Here is an 18427-nt window from a genome sequence, read left to right as displayed (position 1 = left end):
TTCTGGAAGGGTATAAACTTTAGAACCAAAGTAATTTGCCGTATGTGAAACGTGATTGTGTTCCAAGATTGAAGAACTTTTACACACAAAGTAAGATGGCCATCAACAGAAAAGGTAAGATCACTTATTAAATGTTATGGCTCTGACCATGCATTGGTTCAATTGATATACATTTGTAAAACATATAAATAAAAAATCCTCTTCCAGCTATCAACTTTTAATATTAGTTGCATGATATTAATATATAGAGAGCTATTGTACATTACATTACGTAAGAGTTCAGCAAGTCTTCACATGCAGATATGATCTAGTTTTGGCTTGATCAAATACAGGCAGTTTTTCTGTTAGATGTATTTGAAATACTTACTATACTAACTTTTTTGTATTTTGTCATTTTGTACTTAAAAAGGACTGAGTTATTTTTTACAATTCTAAGACCAATGCAGCAAATCTCGAGTAATAGGGGCCACAAAACACTATGAACTGTGCCAATTGTCTGGGCTATTGGTAGTGTTCAGCATGTTAGCCAAGGGTCATAGACAGGTTGTTTTTATAAATGTATTTCCTGTATAATATTTTTTTGGAACCCGTATTTTGTAGTTTATTTTGATATGTTGGCCTTTAGGGTATTTTGTAACAAGACACATTGGGTGTATCTTTGCCCATCTCCAATCATAGGCCTAGTTATACCAACTGTTGTCTTATGGCATTCAAACAAACTGTACTGTATGATGCTAATCAAATAATCAGAGACATAACAATGTATGATGGTCCAACCACATTTCAGTGGAATGACACCGGAACAACGTAGGAACAAAAAACTCTCTTGTATGACCCGTTTGGCAGCATTGGCAACCTTTGTACATACACACTGCAATATATCTTACTTAATATTTGTTGTATATGAATGTGGCTATTTAGGCCAAATTTGAAGTTAATTCCTGATTTGTATAGTACAATACAGTATACTATAGTACTGTATTGTACCCACAATTATAAGCAGGTGGGCAATGGTTAGTGTACAAAACTGATGATTGTAGAAATAAATGATTTGGAAGTTCACTTTGTCTTGCAGAGTGCATGGCATTTGGTATTGTAATGTTCTGTCCTTGAATTGACAGTTCATCCTGAAGTGGTCATTAGACCTAGAACTGGAGAAGACCGGGTCATTATTTGTTTGGTAACTGGTTTCTACCCCAAGGACATCTTTGTTAAATGGGAGCTGGATGGGAAACCAACCTCTCTACATGTGACAACAGACATCAAACCTAATCATGATTTGACTTACCAACTGCATAAAACCATCTTCATCTCTGGTTCTAAACACAACTAATTATGTTGCGTGGAGCACAGCAGTCTAACCGAGCCTCTACAGATCGATCAGGGTGAGATAAAGATTAATTTGCGTTCCACTGTAAATCAAATATACAGCTGAAGTCGGAAGTTTACATACACCTTAGCCAAATACTCAGTTTTTCACAATTCCTGACATTTAATCCTAATAAAAATTCCATGTCTTAGGTCAATTAGGATCACCACTTTATTTTAAGAATGTGAAATGTCAGAATAATAGTAGAGAGAATGAATCATTTCAGCTTTTATTTCTTTCATCACATTCCCAGTGGGTCAGAAGTTTACATACACTCAATTAGTATTTGGTAGCACTGCCTTTAAATTGTTTAACTTGGGTCAAACATTTCTGGTAGCCTTCACAAGCTTCCCACAATAAATTGGGTGAATGTTGGCCCATTCCTCCTGACAGAGCTGGTGTAACGGAGTCAGGTTTGTAGGCCTCCTTGCTCGCACACGCTTTTTCAGTTCTCCCCACAAATTTTCTATAGGATTGAGGTCAGGGCTTTGTGATGGCCACTCCAATACCTTGACTTTGTTGTCCTTAAGCCATTTTGTCACAACTTTGGAAGTATGCTTGGGGTCATTGTCCATTTGGAAGACCCATTTGCAATCAAGCTTTAACTTCCTGACTGATGTCTTGAGATGTTGCTTCAATATATCCACATCATTTTCCTCCCTAATGATGCCATCTATTTTGTGAAGTGCACCAGTACCTCCTGCAGCAAAACACTCCCACAACATGATGCTGCCACCCCTGTGCTTCATGGTTGGGATGGTGTTCTTCGGCTTGCAAGCCTCCCCATTTTTCCTCCAAACATAACGATGGTGATTATYGCCAAACAGTTCTATTTTTGTTTCATCAGACCAGAGGATATTTCTCCAAAAAGTACGATCTTGTGCAGTTGCAAACCGTAGTCTGACCTTTTTATGGCGGTTTTGGAGCAGTGGCTTCTTCCTTGCTGAGTGGCCTATRAGGTTATGTCGACTCGTTTTACTGTGGATATAGATACTTTTGTACCTGTTTCCTCCAGCATCTTCACAAGGTCCTTTGCTGTTGTTCTGGGATTGATATGCACTTTTCGCACCAAAGTACGTTCATCTCTAGGAGACCGAACACGTCTCCTTCCTGAGCGGTAMGACGGCTGCGTGGTCCCATAGTGTTTATACTTGTGTATTATTGTTTGTACAGATGAACGTGGTACTTTCAGGCGTTTGGCAATTGCTCCCAAGGATGAACCAGACTTGTGTAGGTCTACAATTTTTAACTGAGGTCTTGGCTGATTTCTTTTGATTTTCCCATGATGTCAAGCAAAGAGGCAGTGAGTTGGAAGGTAGGCCTTGAAATACATCCACAGGTACACCTCCAATTGATTCAAATAATGTCAATTAGCATATCAGAAGCTTCTAAAGCCATGACATACTCCAAGCTCTTTAAAGGCACAGTCAACTTCGTGTATGTAAACTTCTGACCCACTGGAATTGTGATACATTGAGTTATAAGTGAAATAATCTGTCTGTAAACAATTGTTGGAAAAATGACTTGTCATGCACAAAGTAGATGTCCTAACCGACTTGCCAAAACCATAGCTTCTAAACAAGAAATTTGTGAAGTGGTTGAAAAARGAGTTTTAATGACTCCAACCTAAGTGTATTTAAACTTCCGACTGCAACTGTATGCATTCTATATACACTGCTCAAAAAAATAAAGGGAACACTAAAATAACACATCCTAGATCTGAATGAATGAAATATTCTTATTAAATACTTTTTTCTTTACATAGTTGAATGTGCTGACAACAAAATCACACAAAAATGATCAATGGAAATCAAATTTATCAACCCATGGAGGTCTGGATTTTGAGTCACACTCAAAATTAAAGTGGAAAACCACACTACAGGCTGATCCAACTTTGATGTAATGTCCTTAAAACAAGTCAAAATGAGGCTCAGTAGTGTGTGTGGCCTCCACGTGCCTGTATGACCTCCCTACAACGCCTGGGCATGCTCCTGATGAGTGGTGGATGGTCTCCTGAGGGCTCTTCCCAGACCTGGACTAAAGCATCCGCCAACTCCTGGACAGTCTGTGGTGCAACGTGGCGTTGGTGGATGGAGCGAGACATGATGTCCCAGATGTGCTCAATTGGATTCAGGTCTGGGGAACGGGCGGCCAGTCCATAGCATCAATGCCTTCCTCTTGCAGGAACTGCTGACACACTCCAGCCACATGAAGGTCTAGCATTGTCTTGCATTAGAGGAACCCAGGGCCAACCGCACCAGCATATGGTCTCACAAGGGGTCGAGGATCTCATCTCGGTACCTAATGGCAGTCAGGCACCTCTGGCGAGCCCATGAGGGCTGTGCGGCCCCCCAAAGAAATGCCACCCCGCACCATGACTGACCCACCGCCAAACGGTCATGCTGGAGGATGTTGCAGGCAGCAGAATGTTCTCCACTGCGTCTCCAGACCTGTCACGTCTGTCACATGTGCTCAGTGTGAACCTGCTTTCATCTGTGAAGAGCACACGGCGCCAGTGGCGAATTGCCAATCTTGGTGTTCTCTGGCAAATGCCAAACGTCCTGCACGGTGTTGGGCTGTAAGCACAACCCCACCTGTGGACGTGGCCCTCATACCACCCTCATGGAGTCTGTTTCTGACCGTTTGAGCAGACACATGCACATTTGTGGCCTGCTGGAGGTCATTTTGCAGGGCTCTGGCAGTGCTCCTCCTGTTCCTCCTTGCACAAAGGCGAGGTAGCGGTCCTGCTGCTGGGTTGTTGCCCTCCTACGGCCTCCTCCACGTCTCCTGATGTACTGGCCTGTCTCCTGGTAGCGCCTCCATGCTCTGGACACTACGTTGACAGACGCAGCAAACCTTCTTGCCACAGCTCGCATTGATGTGCCATCCTGGATGAGCTGCACTACCTGAGCCACTTGTGTGGTTGTAGACTCCGTCTCATGCTACCACTAGAGTGAAAGCACCGCCAGCATTCAAAAAGTGGACCAAAACATCAGCCAGGAAGCATAGGAACTGAGAAGTGGTCTGTGGTCACCACCTGCAGAACCACTATTGGGGGTGTCTTGGTAATTGCCTATAATTTCCACCTGTTGTCTATTCCATTTGCACAACAGCATGTGAAATTTATTGTCAATCAGTGTTGCTTCCTAAGTGGACAGTTTGATTTCACAGAAGTGTGATTGACTTGGAGTTACATTGTGTTGTTTAAGTGTTCCCTTTATTTTATTGAGCAGTGTATTTTAGATGTTTTGGAGATGTTTTTTTTCATCCATTTATTTTATTTCAACAGTTCCACCTAATAAACAGATTGTTGATAATTGCAGTACTGCTTTGGCTGAAATGCAGATCTAAGTAAGTTTGGAAAATTATTATTAAAAAACCGTTGCCATTTGACAAAAACTTTCATTCAATACCCATATTCTTTGTATAGCTATGTATTGAATGGTAGCCTTTATAAATATAGGCCCATTATACTGTATTTATACTATACTGTTTGTTTTACTAGTATTTTGAGATATGCCGCTACACAAAATGTACCAATCCATTTCTTGAGACAAAGTACAAAATTCCATTATGTAAGGATATTTCGTAAAACATTTGAAGTATTTTTTTGTTATCTATGGGCAAAATGTAAAACAGTTCATTCCTGTGAGTGTTATGTTACTGTTGTACTTTACACAAAAAAAATGTAACTTGTGAGAGGTAGACTCGGTGAGATGACGTTGCAACGAACAATGTACTGAGGAAACTTGCCTTTTGCCGGAACCAGATTAAGAAGGATAGTGTAAATGAGGCCAGCATCTCAGTGCAAGAGGTGTCACTACAGTCCCTGGTTCGAATCCAGGCTGCATCCCATCCGGCCATGATTGGGAGTCCCATAGGGTGGCGCACAATTGGCCCAGCGTCGGCTAGGCCGTCATTGTAATTAAGAATGACTTGCATAGTTAAATATAAAGGATAAATATATATTTTTAAATAGCCATATGTAATGTTCTCTCAATTCTTTCAACACTGTGCAAATTTCAAGTCTGCTGAGCTCAAAGAAATATATWTTTTTTTACATAAYAATGTGTTTGTTTCTATTATTGTTTTTCTTTTGGTGTACTGATGTGTTTTATGTGTATGCAGGGCTCATTTGAGAAAGAGACCTTGCTCTCAGCATGAGTCCCTGTCGAAATAAAGGTTAAATCAATAACAAATTGATACATTTCAAACCAGAGTTGTTTTCCCATTTACAACCACTAGATAGCACATCCAGATAAAATTGAAATACTGTAAACTTTGCCTGACTACTCAAACTGAAGTTTGGGCAGCCAGGCAACTCTTGGCCTACATTACAAGTTACAACATGATCTGAAAAAAATAAGAACAATGTATCAATGTTAAGTGTTCACTGTGCACATGGGATAGAAGGAAAATATAATGACAATGTTTAGGCTAACTCTTTAAACTTCAGAGTAGGTCTAAACACTATTATACTATTTTTAACTCACAGTATTGCTAGTAATATACAGTATCAAAGGTTAATCATAAGATTATTATTAGTTTATTCAGTGCATTGTTGTCTAACGTTAAATATGAACAGAATGATTTGCCCTCAATCTAGCTACAGTAGCAGAGTACAGTAATCTGTGAAGCTCCTCCCACGTGTAGTGTTTTTCTGTAGTGTTCAGTTGGAGGGGACGAGTGCTTGGTCGACATTTTAGCGCTGCATCATCAYGACTGACGTGGGGACTACGTGGCTCGAGCCATCCACTCCTACCATAATTAGTGACGAGTCTGACTACGTAATTTKTAACTTTGGTAAGTTATTACACTGTAGCCTACTCGCGGGACAAGCCCAGAAAAAAAGGAGAGACGAGACAGAACGTTCACGGTTTACACTMACGCATGGACAAACTTTCGATTCGCAGTCGAATCTACTTCCTGCTTGCTAGCCAYCTGAACAACTTCATGCACAAAAACAAATGCAACAGTGTTTGGCTTGCTAGCTGACATGGTATACAGRGATAATTGGCTTGCCAACCAGTGACCGTATATTATTACTTAACTTTTTCTGTAACTCCCTTCTACTAGCTAGCTGCTAGTCACATTATCTAAAGCTAACGTTACCACCCCTAATGCTTTTCGGTGCGAGTCGCAATTTCTATCGAACAGCTGCATAGCTAAACGACGCAACTCCATTCGCGTTCTCTGTCGTTAGCCAGCTACTGAAGAAAATACATTGTGGTTGTCAGCAAGACCTTTTAATGTACCCAATGTATCTTCTTTAGGTGCTGAATATGGCTACAGATGTAGCAGAAAGTTTCATATGTAACAACCTCGCTACAGGTACAAACTAACCAGTTCAGACAGCTTAGAYACAAGACTCCTCCCATTTCGAATTCAGACAGGCACCTGTTTGCTCCATGGGGGGGAAAGTTTAGTGAAAATATGAACCAAGGTKCAAGCAATAGCAACTGCCATATTTAACACTACATTGCATCGAATACATTCATTTGATTCACAATCACATCAACCTTTTGGTTMAAGTGTGTTCTTGTAATGCTTGACTTGAAGGCCACTTGACTTAAACTTTATGAAGAGTTCTTGGAACTTTGATGGCATATCAGAGGAGGCTGGTGGGAGGAGCTATAGGAGGACYGGGTTATTGTAATGGTGTGAATGGATTCTATGGAACGGTATCAAATAAATGGAAACCACATGTTTGATTCTGTTCCATTTCAACCATTACAATGATGGTTACAAAGTATGGTTACAGCACAGGAGAATACCTAACTTTGTGTACTTTGGGACCAAGTACTAGACTTTTGACTACTTTAATACACATATAGGCTCCCGAGTGGCAGGCTCCTGAGTGGCGCAGCGGTCTAAGCCACTTCATCTCAGTGCAAGAGGTGTCACTACAGTCCCTGGTTCGAATCCAGGCTGTATCACATCCGGCCGTGATTGGGAGTCCCATAGGGCGGCGCACAATTGGCTCAGCGTCATCCAGGTTTGGCCGGGGTAGGCCGTCATTGTAAATAAGAATTTGTTCTTTYCCTAGTTAAATAAAAAAAAWWAGTGAATTTGTCCCAATACTTTTGGTCCTCTATGTACCAAAAGTGCTGTAATTTCRAAARGGTTCACCCGATATGGATGAAAATACCCTKAAATAATTAAAGCTGACTTTTAACCTCATAGTCATTGTATAATTTCATATCCAAGTCAAATCCAAATCCAAGTCAAAAAAACYAAATGGTCACTGTCCCAATAATTATGGAGCTCACTGTATTTTAAAATAACCTTAAACTTATAAAAACAAGCGAAGTAGACTAATTGTGCTTAGCCTAATTTCCTGACATTTCCAGTCCGATGACCATGGACACAGCGGTTGCGTCGTCAAAGCAGGAGGGACGTTTTGATGACTCTCTGTCTGATGAAGATCCAAGTCAGAGTGAATCCAACTCACCCACTGCAGTAATCACTCAGGTAGATACTTTGTGAAGTGTGTGTTGTGGCCAATGTCACTCATCATCACTCTTATAATTCAGATGTGTATCGGGGTCTAAATAGCCTGGTCCCAGATCTGTTTGTGTTTTTGCCAACTCCATAACTCATTGTCAAGCAAAACATGACAATAAATGACAAGGCGTTTGCATGATGGCACAAACGGACTGGCACTCAAGCTAGTTTAGACGTACTGATGATAGAGTTTACTTTCCTCAAATATTTCTCAAATATTGTTTAAATTGCTTGTAAAACAATTGGACATCTCTCATCTTCCTCTAGGTTTCAGGAACAGGAGACTCCGCTGGCATGACAGTGGTGCAGTTACCTAGTGGGCAGACAGTTCATGTTCAGGGTGTCATCCAGGCTCCTCAGGCCTCTGTCATCCAGTCACCACAGATGCAGAATGTGCAGGTAGCTAATAGAGCTCCATCCCTTCCCTTTTCCTATATAGTGCATTACTTTTGACCAGTGATCTATATAGGGAATATATGCCATTTGGGATACAGCCTCAAGTCACTCCTTCTTGGCTAAATTCAGTCAAATCTGCATTGTGTTATTTTACTGTAGTTATTTTTCCCCATAGAAAAACCAAAGAATGGTTTTATGTACTTGTAGCTYTAGTTTCTTAGCCTGGGTGCCAGTCTGTTTGTCCCATCATGCKAAAATCTTGTCACTCTTTGTCATTCCAAACATGCTTGGCTTGACAATGACAGCATTGAAGTTAGCAAAAGCACAAAGTTTAACCTTCATGTACACAGAATGTTGTATTGTGTCTGACTGTCTCTAAGACAACACACTGTCTGCTTTCATTAGACAAATCAGCACATGATGTCACCCTAGTTGTCCTTTATTCTCTAAATTACAGAGAATATGTCCCAAATGGCATTCTATTCCCTATATAGTGTACTACTTTTGACCAGAGCCCTGTGGGGGAATAGTGTGTCATTTAGGAAACAACCTGAGATTTCTACTATTGTCCAAATTTGTTTTCYGCACTGGGAATGACTTTTATTTTTCAGTATTCAGTAAGGTATTTTAAATGGAGGGAGGTGACTGTACACAGGGATCATATCTATGCATTACTTTAAGACTTCATAGTGTTTTTCTTTGCTCCAGATAACCTCCATAGCTGGGCTTGAAGATGGGGAGTCAGCAGTCACAGACACACAGAAAAGAAGAGAGATTCTCTCAAGACGCCCATCTTATCGGTTGGTAGACATAAAAACGTTGCAAATATGAAACAAACATTTTTTTCCCCAAAGGACACCTTATTCCCTATATAGTGCACTACTTTTGACCAGAGACCTATGGGCCATGGTTAAAAGTAGTGCACTATAAAGGGAACAAGATGTAATTTGATTAACAAGCAATGACATTTCAAAGCAATCGAAGCAGAGTAGTTTATTACGTGCTTTCCTCTTTCAGAAAAATCCTCAATGAACTATCATCAGATTCCTCCTCAATTCCGAGAATCGAGGAAGAGAAACCTGAAGATGAGGTTCCATCCTCCAGTGTGCCTTCAGTTCAAGTGCCAACTTCAATCTATCAGACCAGCAGCGGCCAATACAGTGAGTTTCATTAGGCTCTTGTCAAAAGTACTGCACCATACAGGGAATAGGTTGCCATAGTTAGGACGCAACTATGGTCAAAATGTTGACGTGCACTCACTATTGTGACATTAGGGGTTCTCCCCAAAGAATGTAAGAGTTGGTGATGCACGGGTTGACTCATAACCGCAGTTATATCTGAGGGGTGGGCGGGTTTAGGGTTATTAAATATTGTGTGGTTGAATAAAGTGAAAARAATACCTTAAAAAATACATAAATGTATAATTTGTGTGCAAATTATATCTATAGGCTAAATTTTGGTTTTTCTTAAATTATTTTAGGCTATCTGGTATTAGTGCGTAAGCCTAACCTTTAGGGCCAAACTGGACACGTACCAAATAGACTACACGCCTATCACCAAATGCTTTTAGGAACGGGCAGAAAATGTTAACGTCGATCCACAGATGCAAAAAGGACAATATTGACATTTAATTAAATAAGAGAAAAGCAGCAAAATGAAGAGTTGAAAATAAAGAGAAGGGAGGGACAGAAAAGTAATGTTTGGTAAAGATTTGGTGAAGTGGTAAAAGAGGATGATAGCAGTGTTATCTTATGTGTGATGATAGCATGTCAAGGGAACTGTAACCTAGTGTTCAGATGGGTTAAATGGAAACTGAAATCTGGACACTGACTGTAGGTCTATAACCTCTCACACAGCCTTAACAATAACTCCTGCAGAATTAAGCATTTCTTGCAGGAAAATTATAAACCAAATGGAGGCTAAATGTTGACTTGGAAACAGGAGTGAAAAAATAGGATTTCTTTCTTTCAGCATCTTGAGAGAATGCTGATGCATGTATCTAATTATAGACAAGACACCTCACAAGTCCTCAACTGTCAGCTTCATTAAATAGTACCTGCAAAACACCAGTCTCAACGTCAACAGTGAAGAGGCGACTCCGGGATGCTGGCCTTCTAGGCAGGAGTCACAGGAGTGATGGTTGCTGATAATGGGCCTCTGTACGCCTATGTAGATATTCCATAAAAATCAGTTGTTTCCAGCTACAATAGTCATTTACGACATGAACAATGTCTACACRGTATTTCTGATCGATTTGATGTTATAATAATGGACAAAAAATGTGCTTTTCTTTCAAAAACAAGGACATTTCTAAATGACCCCAAACTTTTGAACGGTAGTGTATATACACTACGTGATGCTCGTCAAACATCTCATTCCAAAATCATGGGCATTAATATGGAGTTGGTCCTCCCTTTGGTGCTATAACAGCCTCCACTCTTCTGGGAAGGCTTTCCACTACATGTTGGAACATTGCTGCGGGGCCTTGCTTCCATTCAGCCACAAGAACATTAGTGAGGTTGGGCACTGATGTTGGGCGATTAGGGTTGGCTCGCAGTCAGCATTCCAATTCATCCCAAAGTTGTTGAGGTCAGGGCTCTATGCAGGCCAGTCAAGTTGTTCCACACCGATCTCGACAAACCATTTCTCTATGGACTTCACTTTGTGCACGGGAGCATTGTCATGCTGAAACAGGAAGGGGCTTTCCCCAAACTGTTGCCACAAAGTTGGAAGCACAAAATCGTTGAGAATGTCATTGTATACTGTAGCGTTAAGATTTCCCTTCACTGGAACTAAGTGGCCTAGCCCGAACCATAAACAGCCCCAGACCATTATTCCTCCTCCACCAAACTTTACAGTTGTCACTATGCATTCGGGCAGGTAGTGTTCTCCTGGCATCTGCCAAACTCAGATTTGTCTGTCGGACTGCCAGTTGGAGAAGCGTGATTCATTCCTCCAGAGAACACGTTTCCACTGCTCCAGAGTCCAACGGCGAGCTTTACACCACTCCAACCGACACTTGGCATTGCGCATGGTGATCTTAGGCTTGTGTGCGGCTGCTCGGCCATGGAAACACATTTCATGAAGCTCCCAACGAACAGTTCTTGTGCTGACGTTGGAACTCGGTAGTGAGTGTTGCAACCGAGAACAGACGATTTTTCAGCACTAGCCGATCCCGTTCTTAGAGAAACAGGTGTGGCTGAAATTGCCGAATCTACTAATTTGAAGGGGTGTCCACATGGTTTGGACTCAAAAGTGACACTGGCCCTTTTCGGGGCCTCCCCCGCGCCGTACTCCACAGCACCACCTTCTGAAAAGATCCTGGGGAGAACCCTGACATTCATTTTTATATCCAGTTTGTGTTATTGTGTAAGAGATCTTAAACAGAGGATTCATTGTGGAGGCCAAATTCTCCAGGTTACAGTTGTGCATCAATAAGCCAGTGACCTTACCTTCCATAAAGTACAGTACTTTCCTATATTTCAAGAAAAACATCTAATCTAATGGACCAAAACGTCTTGCTTAGAAGCAGCTGATAATCAGCTATTTGTAGCAGTGGTCAGAAATGCACACTCCATTTTAGCTCTGTATATTTACTATTTATATTTTAGTCAGATAACTTTTAATAAGATTCACACAAACATCCACAATATACCTCTGAGTAACCCATCACTTCTAAAAATGTGTGTCCCTCCTCAGTTGCCATCACCCAGGGGGGAGCCATCCAGATAGCCAGCCCAGGCAGTGAGGGTCTGCAGGGCGTACAGACTCTGGCCATGTCCAACTCTGGTACCCCCCAGATCCTGCAGTATGCAACCCAGGCAGGGGACTCAGGACAGCAGTTCTTCTCTGTACAAGGTGGCCAGGTGGTGATACAAGGTAGGAACAACTGTACCTAAATGAACTCCATTTTGACTCTGGTCAAAAGTAGTGCACTATGTAGGGAAAAGTGTGATTCATCAACGTATAGGTTTGCATTAATTTGGTAAATGAACAAAAGGAAGCTCTTGAAATGGCTGGAGCTTGACTAGTTTGTCTCTAAAAAGTGTCAAGTTTGACTGGTTGACCCTGTAATGTTACTATGGAACCAGTGTTATGATTTAACAGTAGAATATATTCAAATTATGTTAGTTAGAGTAATATCCACCAGAGTAATGTACACTTTTTTTTCCATGAGGGGTTTCAGTAAAATGTCAGTATTTTTATAAATCCAATAACTGGAACATTTCTGCCTTTTATTATTTTAAAACCTCTCTGTTAGGCTACTTCTTTATTATGCTGAATTTATTGACCTTATTTTTCAGAGAAATTTATGAAAAGCTTAATAATCATATAATAATATCAAGTAGTAAAAGTGAATCCCCAGGGAATGCTTCAATCAGGGTGCTCACATTAGTARGGCTGCTGTCACTTGGGCACAATATCCTAATGTTTGTTCTACGTCGCCTAGTTGCGTCATATGGTCTAAAAATATCCAGCTAACCCTTCCTCCCTCCCCTATCTTGCTGCATTGTGTTGCTCCACTTTAGCATTTGATCCAGGAGCAGAGCAGGGGAGGGGCCTAGAGGCAGGGTGTCTTATTGACATCAGCAGGTCCAGTGATGTCATTGTGATGTCAGTGTCCTTAATTGTAATTTTGTGCGAAGTTGATGGGTGTCCACTCCATGTAGAGAGCAGGCAGGGAGAGAGAAAGACACACAGTCAGATAGAGAGAAAGTGTGTAATACTGTGGATCCCAGATTGTTAGAGAGTAGAAGATATGGCTGTTACTGGAGATGAGACTGAATCAGGTATGTAACTATCTTTTAGTGTGTTTTCCTTTCTCAGTATTTCTCACTTTTATTTTTATAGCAAGTTAAATGTATCATGCTGGCAGTGATAGACAATGTATACCTGCATTGTTGTTCAATTCAGAGATGTACTTGCATTGTTTCTGTATTTAGAGGGCTAAATACATGTTTTTTTGTGAGTAATTACATGAAAGTTTGGATTGTTAAGTGTCTTTACAGAACTTTTAGAATTTATTCAAAAGTGTGTGTAGTCTACCATAGTTATTAAGTCATAGCAGTTGGCTTAGTTGGAAGCCTCAAAAGCTGTGTTTCAGAGTATTTTTTATCAAGATACWGTATTTTTAAGAGAGCATAGGAAACCAATAGCAAACTGAATGACGTGCACTGACTAACTAATTCAGGTTAATAGATAGCTACTACAGAGGCATCCTGCCCACATTTCTCTCTCTCTGAGACTTGAAAACATTACAAGAGTACTGTATAATTACCATTCAACATTCCTATAGTGAAAAGTTAGACATTATGTTAACCGAACATGGCAATAAGTGTTTAGTTAGCTTGCTCAACCCAGTTCCTGTCTGTCTGCTTGCCCCCTAAAACACTCAAAACAGAACACTTCTCTGGAGCAGCCAGGGAGAGGAGGGGGGGGGAGGGGTGACGTTGACGTCACTCCGGTTTCCTGGAACCAGATGGGGCCAGGCAAATGAAAATGCTAACTGTCGAGTGAGACTCACATTGACGTCAGCTGGGAGTCATACTGTGATTCCAGACAGAACAGAGCCCTCTGTGGGAGCAGTGAAAGAGCAGTGATCACAGCTTCAGCGCTACCAGCTTAGTCATCCACTCCGATAACGACAGGAGAGAAGAATTCAGCCTTGTTTATCCCTTTAGATCTGCAAGCTGTTACTTGCTCACTCTTGCGTTAAAACACAAGTGCAGTGGTGGCATTTGGGCTATTATAAATTCATAAATGAAAAAAATAGTAAAATGTTTTGTTGTGAAAATATAGTTGTTTTGAATAAGTGTTTATTCTTGCCATATAAGGATGATAGTTTTCTCCTGTATTTACTTTGGAGTATCAGAAAACGTCAGAGACATTTATCAACATACTAGTGGTCAGATCAGAACCACATTCCAAGTACAAGATTTGTTTGACCCAAAAATGAATGAATCAATAGTGAATCATCACCAAATAATGAAACGTAGGCTACAGCCAGTGCTACTGTCTTTTCTCTTTCACTTGGATGGCAGTTATCCACTCAGTAACCAGAAAGACGATTGTCTTAACATCGTCTGACAAAGACATGTCAAGGAGGTAGTTGTAGTAATCCACACCCCACCCCCGGACAGTATACTACAACATTCTATAGAAAGTACTACACATGATCAAGGGATAGTTTAGTGTGTAGTATAGTATTCTACAGTATACTACAMAATTCATTAGTAAGTACTGTAGTATTCTATAGTAAACTGTAGTATTTTTTCATGTGGGTACTCAAACCACACAAAGCTAGATCTGTGCTTAGGCCTACTTCCCCTAATTTGGCACCTGTGCTGTGATCTTAAATCTGTCTGTAGAAAAATAACATTTAAATGAGGTTTGGTTTGCTTAATTCACGGTCCGTTGGAATCTGGGCTTGTCTGGTTGTTTTAACAGAAAAAACATTAAACAAGTGGTCAGTTGTTMTTTTTTGTTATTAAATGGACCCATCTACATGATTTGTGTTCAGCGTTTATGTCTAATTTATGGTCGCTTATCCTCTAAGTYGATAGAAGATGAGAAATCTGTGTGATTGAAGGGCTGGAGTAAAAAAATACAGCACTTGGTTTTTGCCCCAGTGAGCTAAATATAGGTAAGTGGTCAATGCAAGTGATAATTTGTTCTCCAGTGACCACCTTGTTTGAATAAATTACTTAATCACTTCCAATTCTGATGTCCTGTCTGTCTGTGCAAATGATAAACTTGGTTAAAAGAAGTACTATTAAAATMAACCCTGGTGTTCTGTCTGTGTCCCCTAGCTGCCACTGGAGATATGCCAGCATACCAGCTCCGTTCGCCCACCTCGTCGGGCCTACCCCAGGGTCTGGTGATGGCTGCGTCCCCAGGKTCCCTGTCCATGCACAATCCCCCGATGCACACTGAGGAGGTAACACGCAAAAGGGAGGTCCGTCTCATGAAGAACAGGTGAGACAGACACAGGTTGCGTCCCAAATTGGCATCCTCTTCCCTGTATGGTGCACTACTTTTTCTCAGAGGCCCTGATTTAAAAGTAGTGAACTATATAGGGAGTCGGGTGCCTTTTGGGACACATTCTAGTTTTACTCTGTTGCTCTGAAGTTGGTCAACAACTGCAAAAGGGGAACAGATTTCGAAATCATTCATGGTCCTCATTCTCAGTTTCCTGTAGATTTTAAAGCACCCCTTTGATAATTGATGATCTATAWAGGTTGACTGGATGTTATGGGAAGTCTCTAAAGTGTTTTTGATTGGTGCTTAGAGCTGGGATTTCTCCCACTGACCGTCTCTTACTCTGTCTTCTCTAGGGAGGCTGCAAGGGAGTGCCGCAAGAAAAAGAAAGAGTATGTCAAGTGTCTGGAGAACCGTGTGGCCGTGCTGGAAAACCAAAACAAGACCCTCATTGAGGAACTCAAAGCGCTAAAGGACATTTACTGCCACAAGAATGAGTAGCTGCTCTCAGCCTTGTGCCAGGAGAGAGAGAGAGATCCTACTGAGAAAGCACAGAGTGGAGTTTACAGATTGACTGCTGTAAAAAAAAGACTGGGACAAAAACTACTTTCACTGTCTTTGTTTCTCGTTTACTCCGCTTGTTTGGGCCCAGTCAATTTGATGCTGCACCGGAGGTTGTTAGGTGGCCATAGGCTTGTGCTCTCRGGGCTGAAGTCAAGTCCTGCTCCGGACAGGACCCCTGTCTGTCCTCGCGCTTGTATGTGAATACACAAGTGACGCCCAGCCGCGTTTGCTTCTGCTGTTTGCAGGGAGGCAGCCAATGAGATGCCAGCCTGCAGAGGAAGAGGAAGTAGATATGCTTCCTGAAGGCACACCGCTCACCACCATTGGCTCACCGCATTGGAGAAGCTGAAGCTGCGGAAGAGCCTCACTATCAGCCAGCAAGTTCACATTAAGTGCACGCAGACTCACCAGCAAGCCAACCTACCTTAGCCTGAGTGCCAGTCTGTTTGTGCTGTCATGCCAAATCKTTGTTACTTTTTTATCACATTTGGCTTGACAATGAAAGCATTTGAGTTGGCAAGAGTACAAACAGATCTGGGACAAGGCTAAACCTATATATCTTTACTTGTCACTGCTAGCTACAGTTGTTCTCCTTAAATTACTGTACTTCTCTGCTCACCTTGGCTGTTGTCAACATACCTTTTGTTAAATCAGATGGACTTCTTCTTTCAGGACAGGACAGTGTGACACTTTCCGATATAATTCGAGTTTTGAAATTCTTTATTTGTCCGTTTGAGTGTCAATCGGGGTTGTCTAATGACTTCACGTGTTACCTGAATCAATGTGTAAGACCCAGCCTTTCACTTGGTCTCTTTTCAAACAACACAGTTCAATTTAAAATGTAAAATTAACATGGCGTGGCCCTCGGATGAGTGTATATTAAATAATTATATATTTCTAGCCATTGGAGGAATCTTATCTCACCAAGACCATCTTGAAATGACTACTGCTTTACCACACAAAATTGCTACATTTGATGTTTGCTGAATCTCACCAGTCGTTGTCCCCTTTGTCTGTGTCTCGGAACAGTACTGTGCTGTGCCAGTGTACTGTACAAAAGAACCACTGAAAGTGCTGATAAGCTGACGTTTGGATATTTTGATACTCGTTATAAACGTTTTATATGAATTAGTTGATCATAACAGATATGATATGRCCCAAATGGCCCACTATTTTCTTTATAGTGTACTACTTTTGACCTGAGTTCTATGGGCCCAGGTCAAAATTAGTGCACTAAATAGGTAATAGTGTGCCAGTTGGCATGTAAAAATAGAGTTCATGACTGCTCTGTTTGACAGGTATGGCCATGAGAGCACAGACCTGACTATGATGATCATGATGCAGCTTCGTTTTCTTTCCTCACACCAGTTCTGCTTGCTTTCAATTTCCTGATAACCTTTCTGTTTACAGGTATATGTCTTTTTGTATGTTTGTTGTCAGGCCAGTGGTTATATAATTCAGGTGAGATGTAAAATACATTTGATCTCAGTAAAAGTTTTGGATAGAATTGAAAAGTATGTCAAACAGGTTAGCTCTTAAAACCAGACGTTCACCTCATGTGTATTGATCCCTCTTATGTTTGAAGATTGTCAAAATATACTATTTCTAATAAAATGTCCATACCACAGTATGAATTATAGTGAAATGATTTGTTAGATGAATCCTCAGTCAGAAAACGACACACTATATGGACTGAAGTCTGTACCACACAATGCCTTTGGGCTCACCTCTGAAATAACAAACACAAGAATGAACACAAATACTAACCAACATCATTTCTCTTCACCTCAAATACCTTAACTCTGACATCACAACATTTCATAACAGAAGTGTTACACCAGACACCTTAGATCCTCATGACGCTCTAACATAATMCATTATGATACTCCAGGCATCAGAAATGCATATAAGAAATAGATTTTCTCCCCAAGGAATATCACCGTTATATCATTATATCACACAGACTGTCACGCCCTGATCTGTTTCACCTGTACCTGTGATTGTCTCCACCCCCTCCAGGTGTGGCTTATTTTCCCCAGTGTATTTATCTCTGTGTTTCCTGTCTCTCTGTGCCATTTTGTCTTGTATGTTTAGTCAAGTCAACCAGTGTGTTTTTCCTGTATTATTGTTTTGGGTTCTCCTTTTTTCTAGTCTTCCTGGTTTTGACCCTTGCCTGTTTCTGGACTCTGTACCTGCCTGCTTGACCATTCTGCCTGCCTTGACCATGAGCTTGTCTGCTACTCTGTACCTCCTGGATTCTGATCTGGTTTTGACCTTTTGCCTGTCCACGACCATTCTCTTGCCTACCCCTTTGGAWTATTAAACATTGTAAGACTCCAACCATCTGCCTCCTGTGTCTGCATCTGGGTCTCGCCCTGTGCCTTGATACAGACTATCTCAAGTGCAAGAACAGTTTAGTGCTTTATAGTATAGCTAGGAAACAATACTGTTGTATACCTTGTTTCTGCTCTAACTGCCCTCAAGTTTCTTGTTATTTTAAGCCTTGGATTTCTAATTTCTCTGGAAGTATTAGTGTGAAGGTATAGTGCATTATTCTCTCCTGTTCAGGTCTGTGGACACTGCAGAGTGGATGGGCTGGACCTGTGAACAGAGGGG

General features: G+C 41.2%; 1 protein-coding gene across 3 annotated transcripts; it reads left to right on the top strand.

The window, feature by feature from the left end:
• Nucleotides 1–6025: 6025 nt before the first annotated feature.
• On the top strand, nt 6026–17438 carry LOC111979360 (cAMP-responsive element modulator). 3 transcript variants are annotated; one of them, XM_024009851.2, is made up of 8 exons: nt 6026–6172; nt 7720–7840; nt 8141–8272; nt 8978–9069; nt 9287–9429; nt 11969–12148; nt 15079–15244; nt 15604–17438. In XM_024009851.2, exons 2-8 carry the CDS (start codon nt 7724–7726, stop codon nt 15746–15748), a joined length of 975 nt encoding a protein of 324 aa, XP_023865619.1. In that variant the 5' UTR covers nt 6026–6172; nt 7720–7723; the 3' UTR covers nt 15749–17438. The 3 variants fall into 3 exon arrangements, with proteins under 3 accessions (XP_023865619.1, XP_023865620.1, XP_023865622.1); XM_024009852.2 differs by having other exon boundaries at nt 7698–7840; XM_024009854.2 differs by lacking the exons at nt 6026–6172; nt 7720–7840; nt 8141–8272; ... (1 more) ...; nt 9287–9429; nt 11969–12148 and adding an exon at nt 12202–13059.
• Nucleotides 17439–18427: the final 989 nt, after the last annotated feature.

The sequence above is a fragment of the Salvelinus sp. IW2-2015 genome, linkage group LG19 (assembly GCF_002910315.2).
Source record: "Salvelinus sp. IW2-2015 linkage group LG19, ASM291031v2, whole genome shotgun sequence".
Lineage (NCBI taxonomy): Eukaryota > Metazoa > Chordata > Actinopteri > Salmoniformes > Salmonidae > Salvelinus > Salvelinus sp. IW2-2015.
This window is presented reverse-complemented; position numbering and strand designations above follow the sequence as displayed.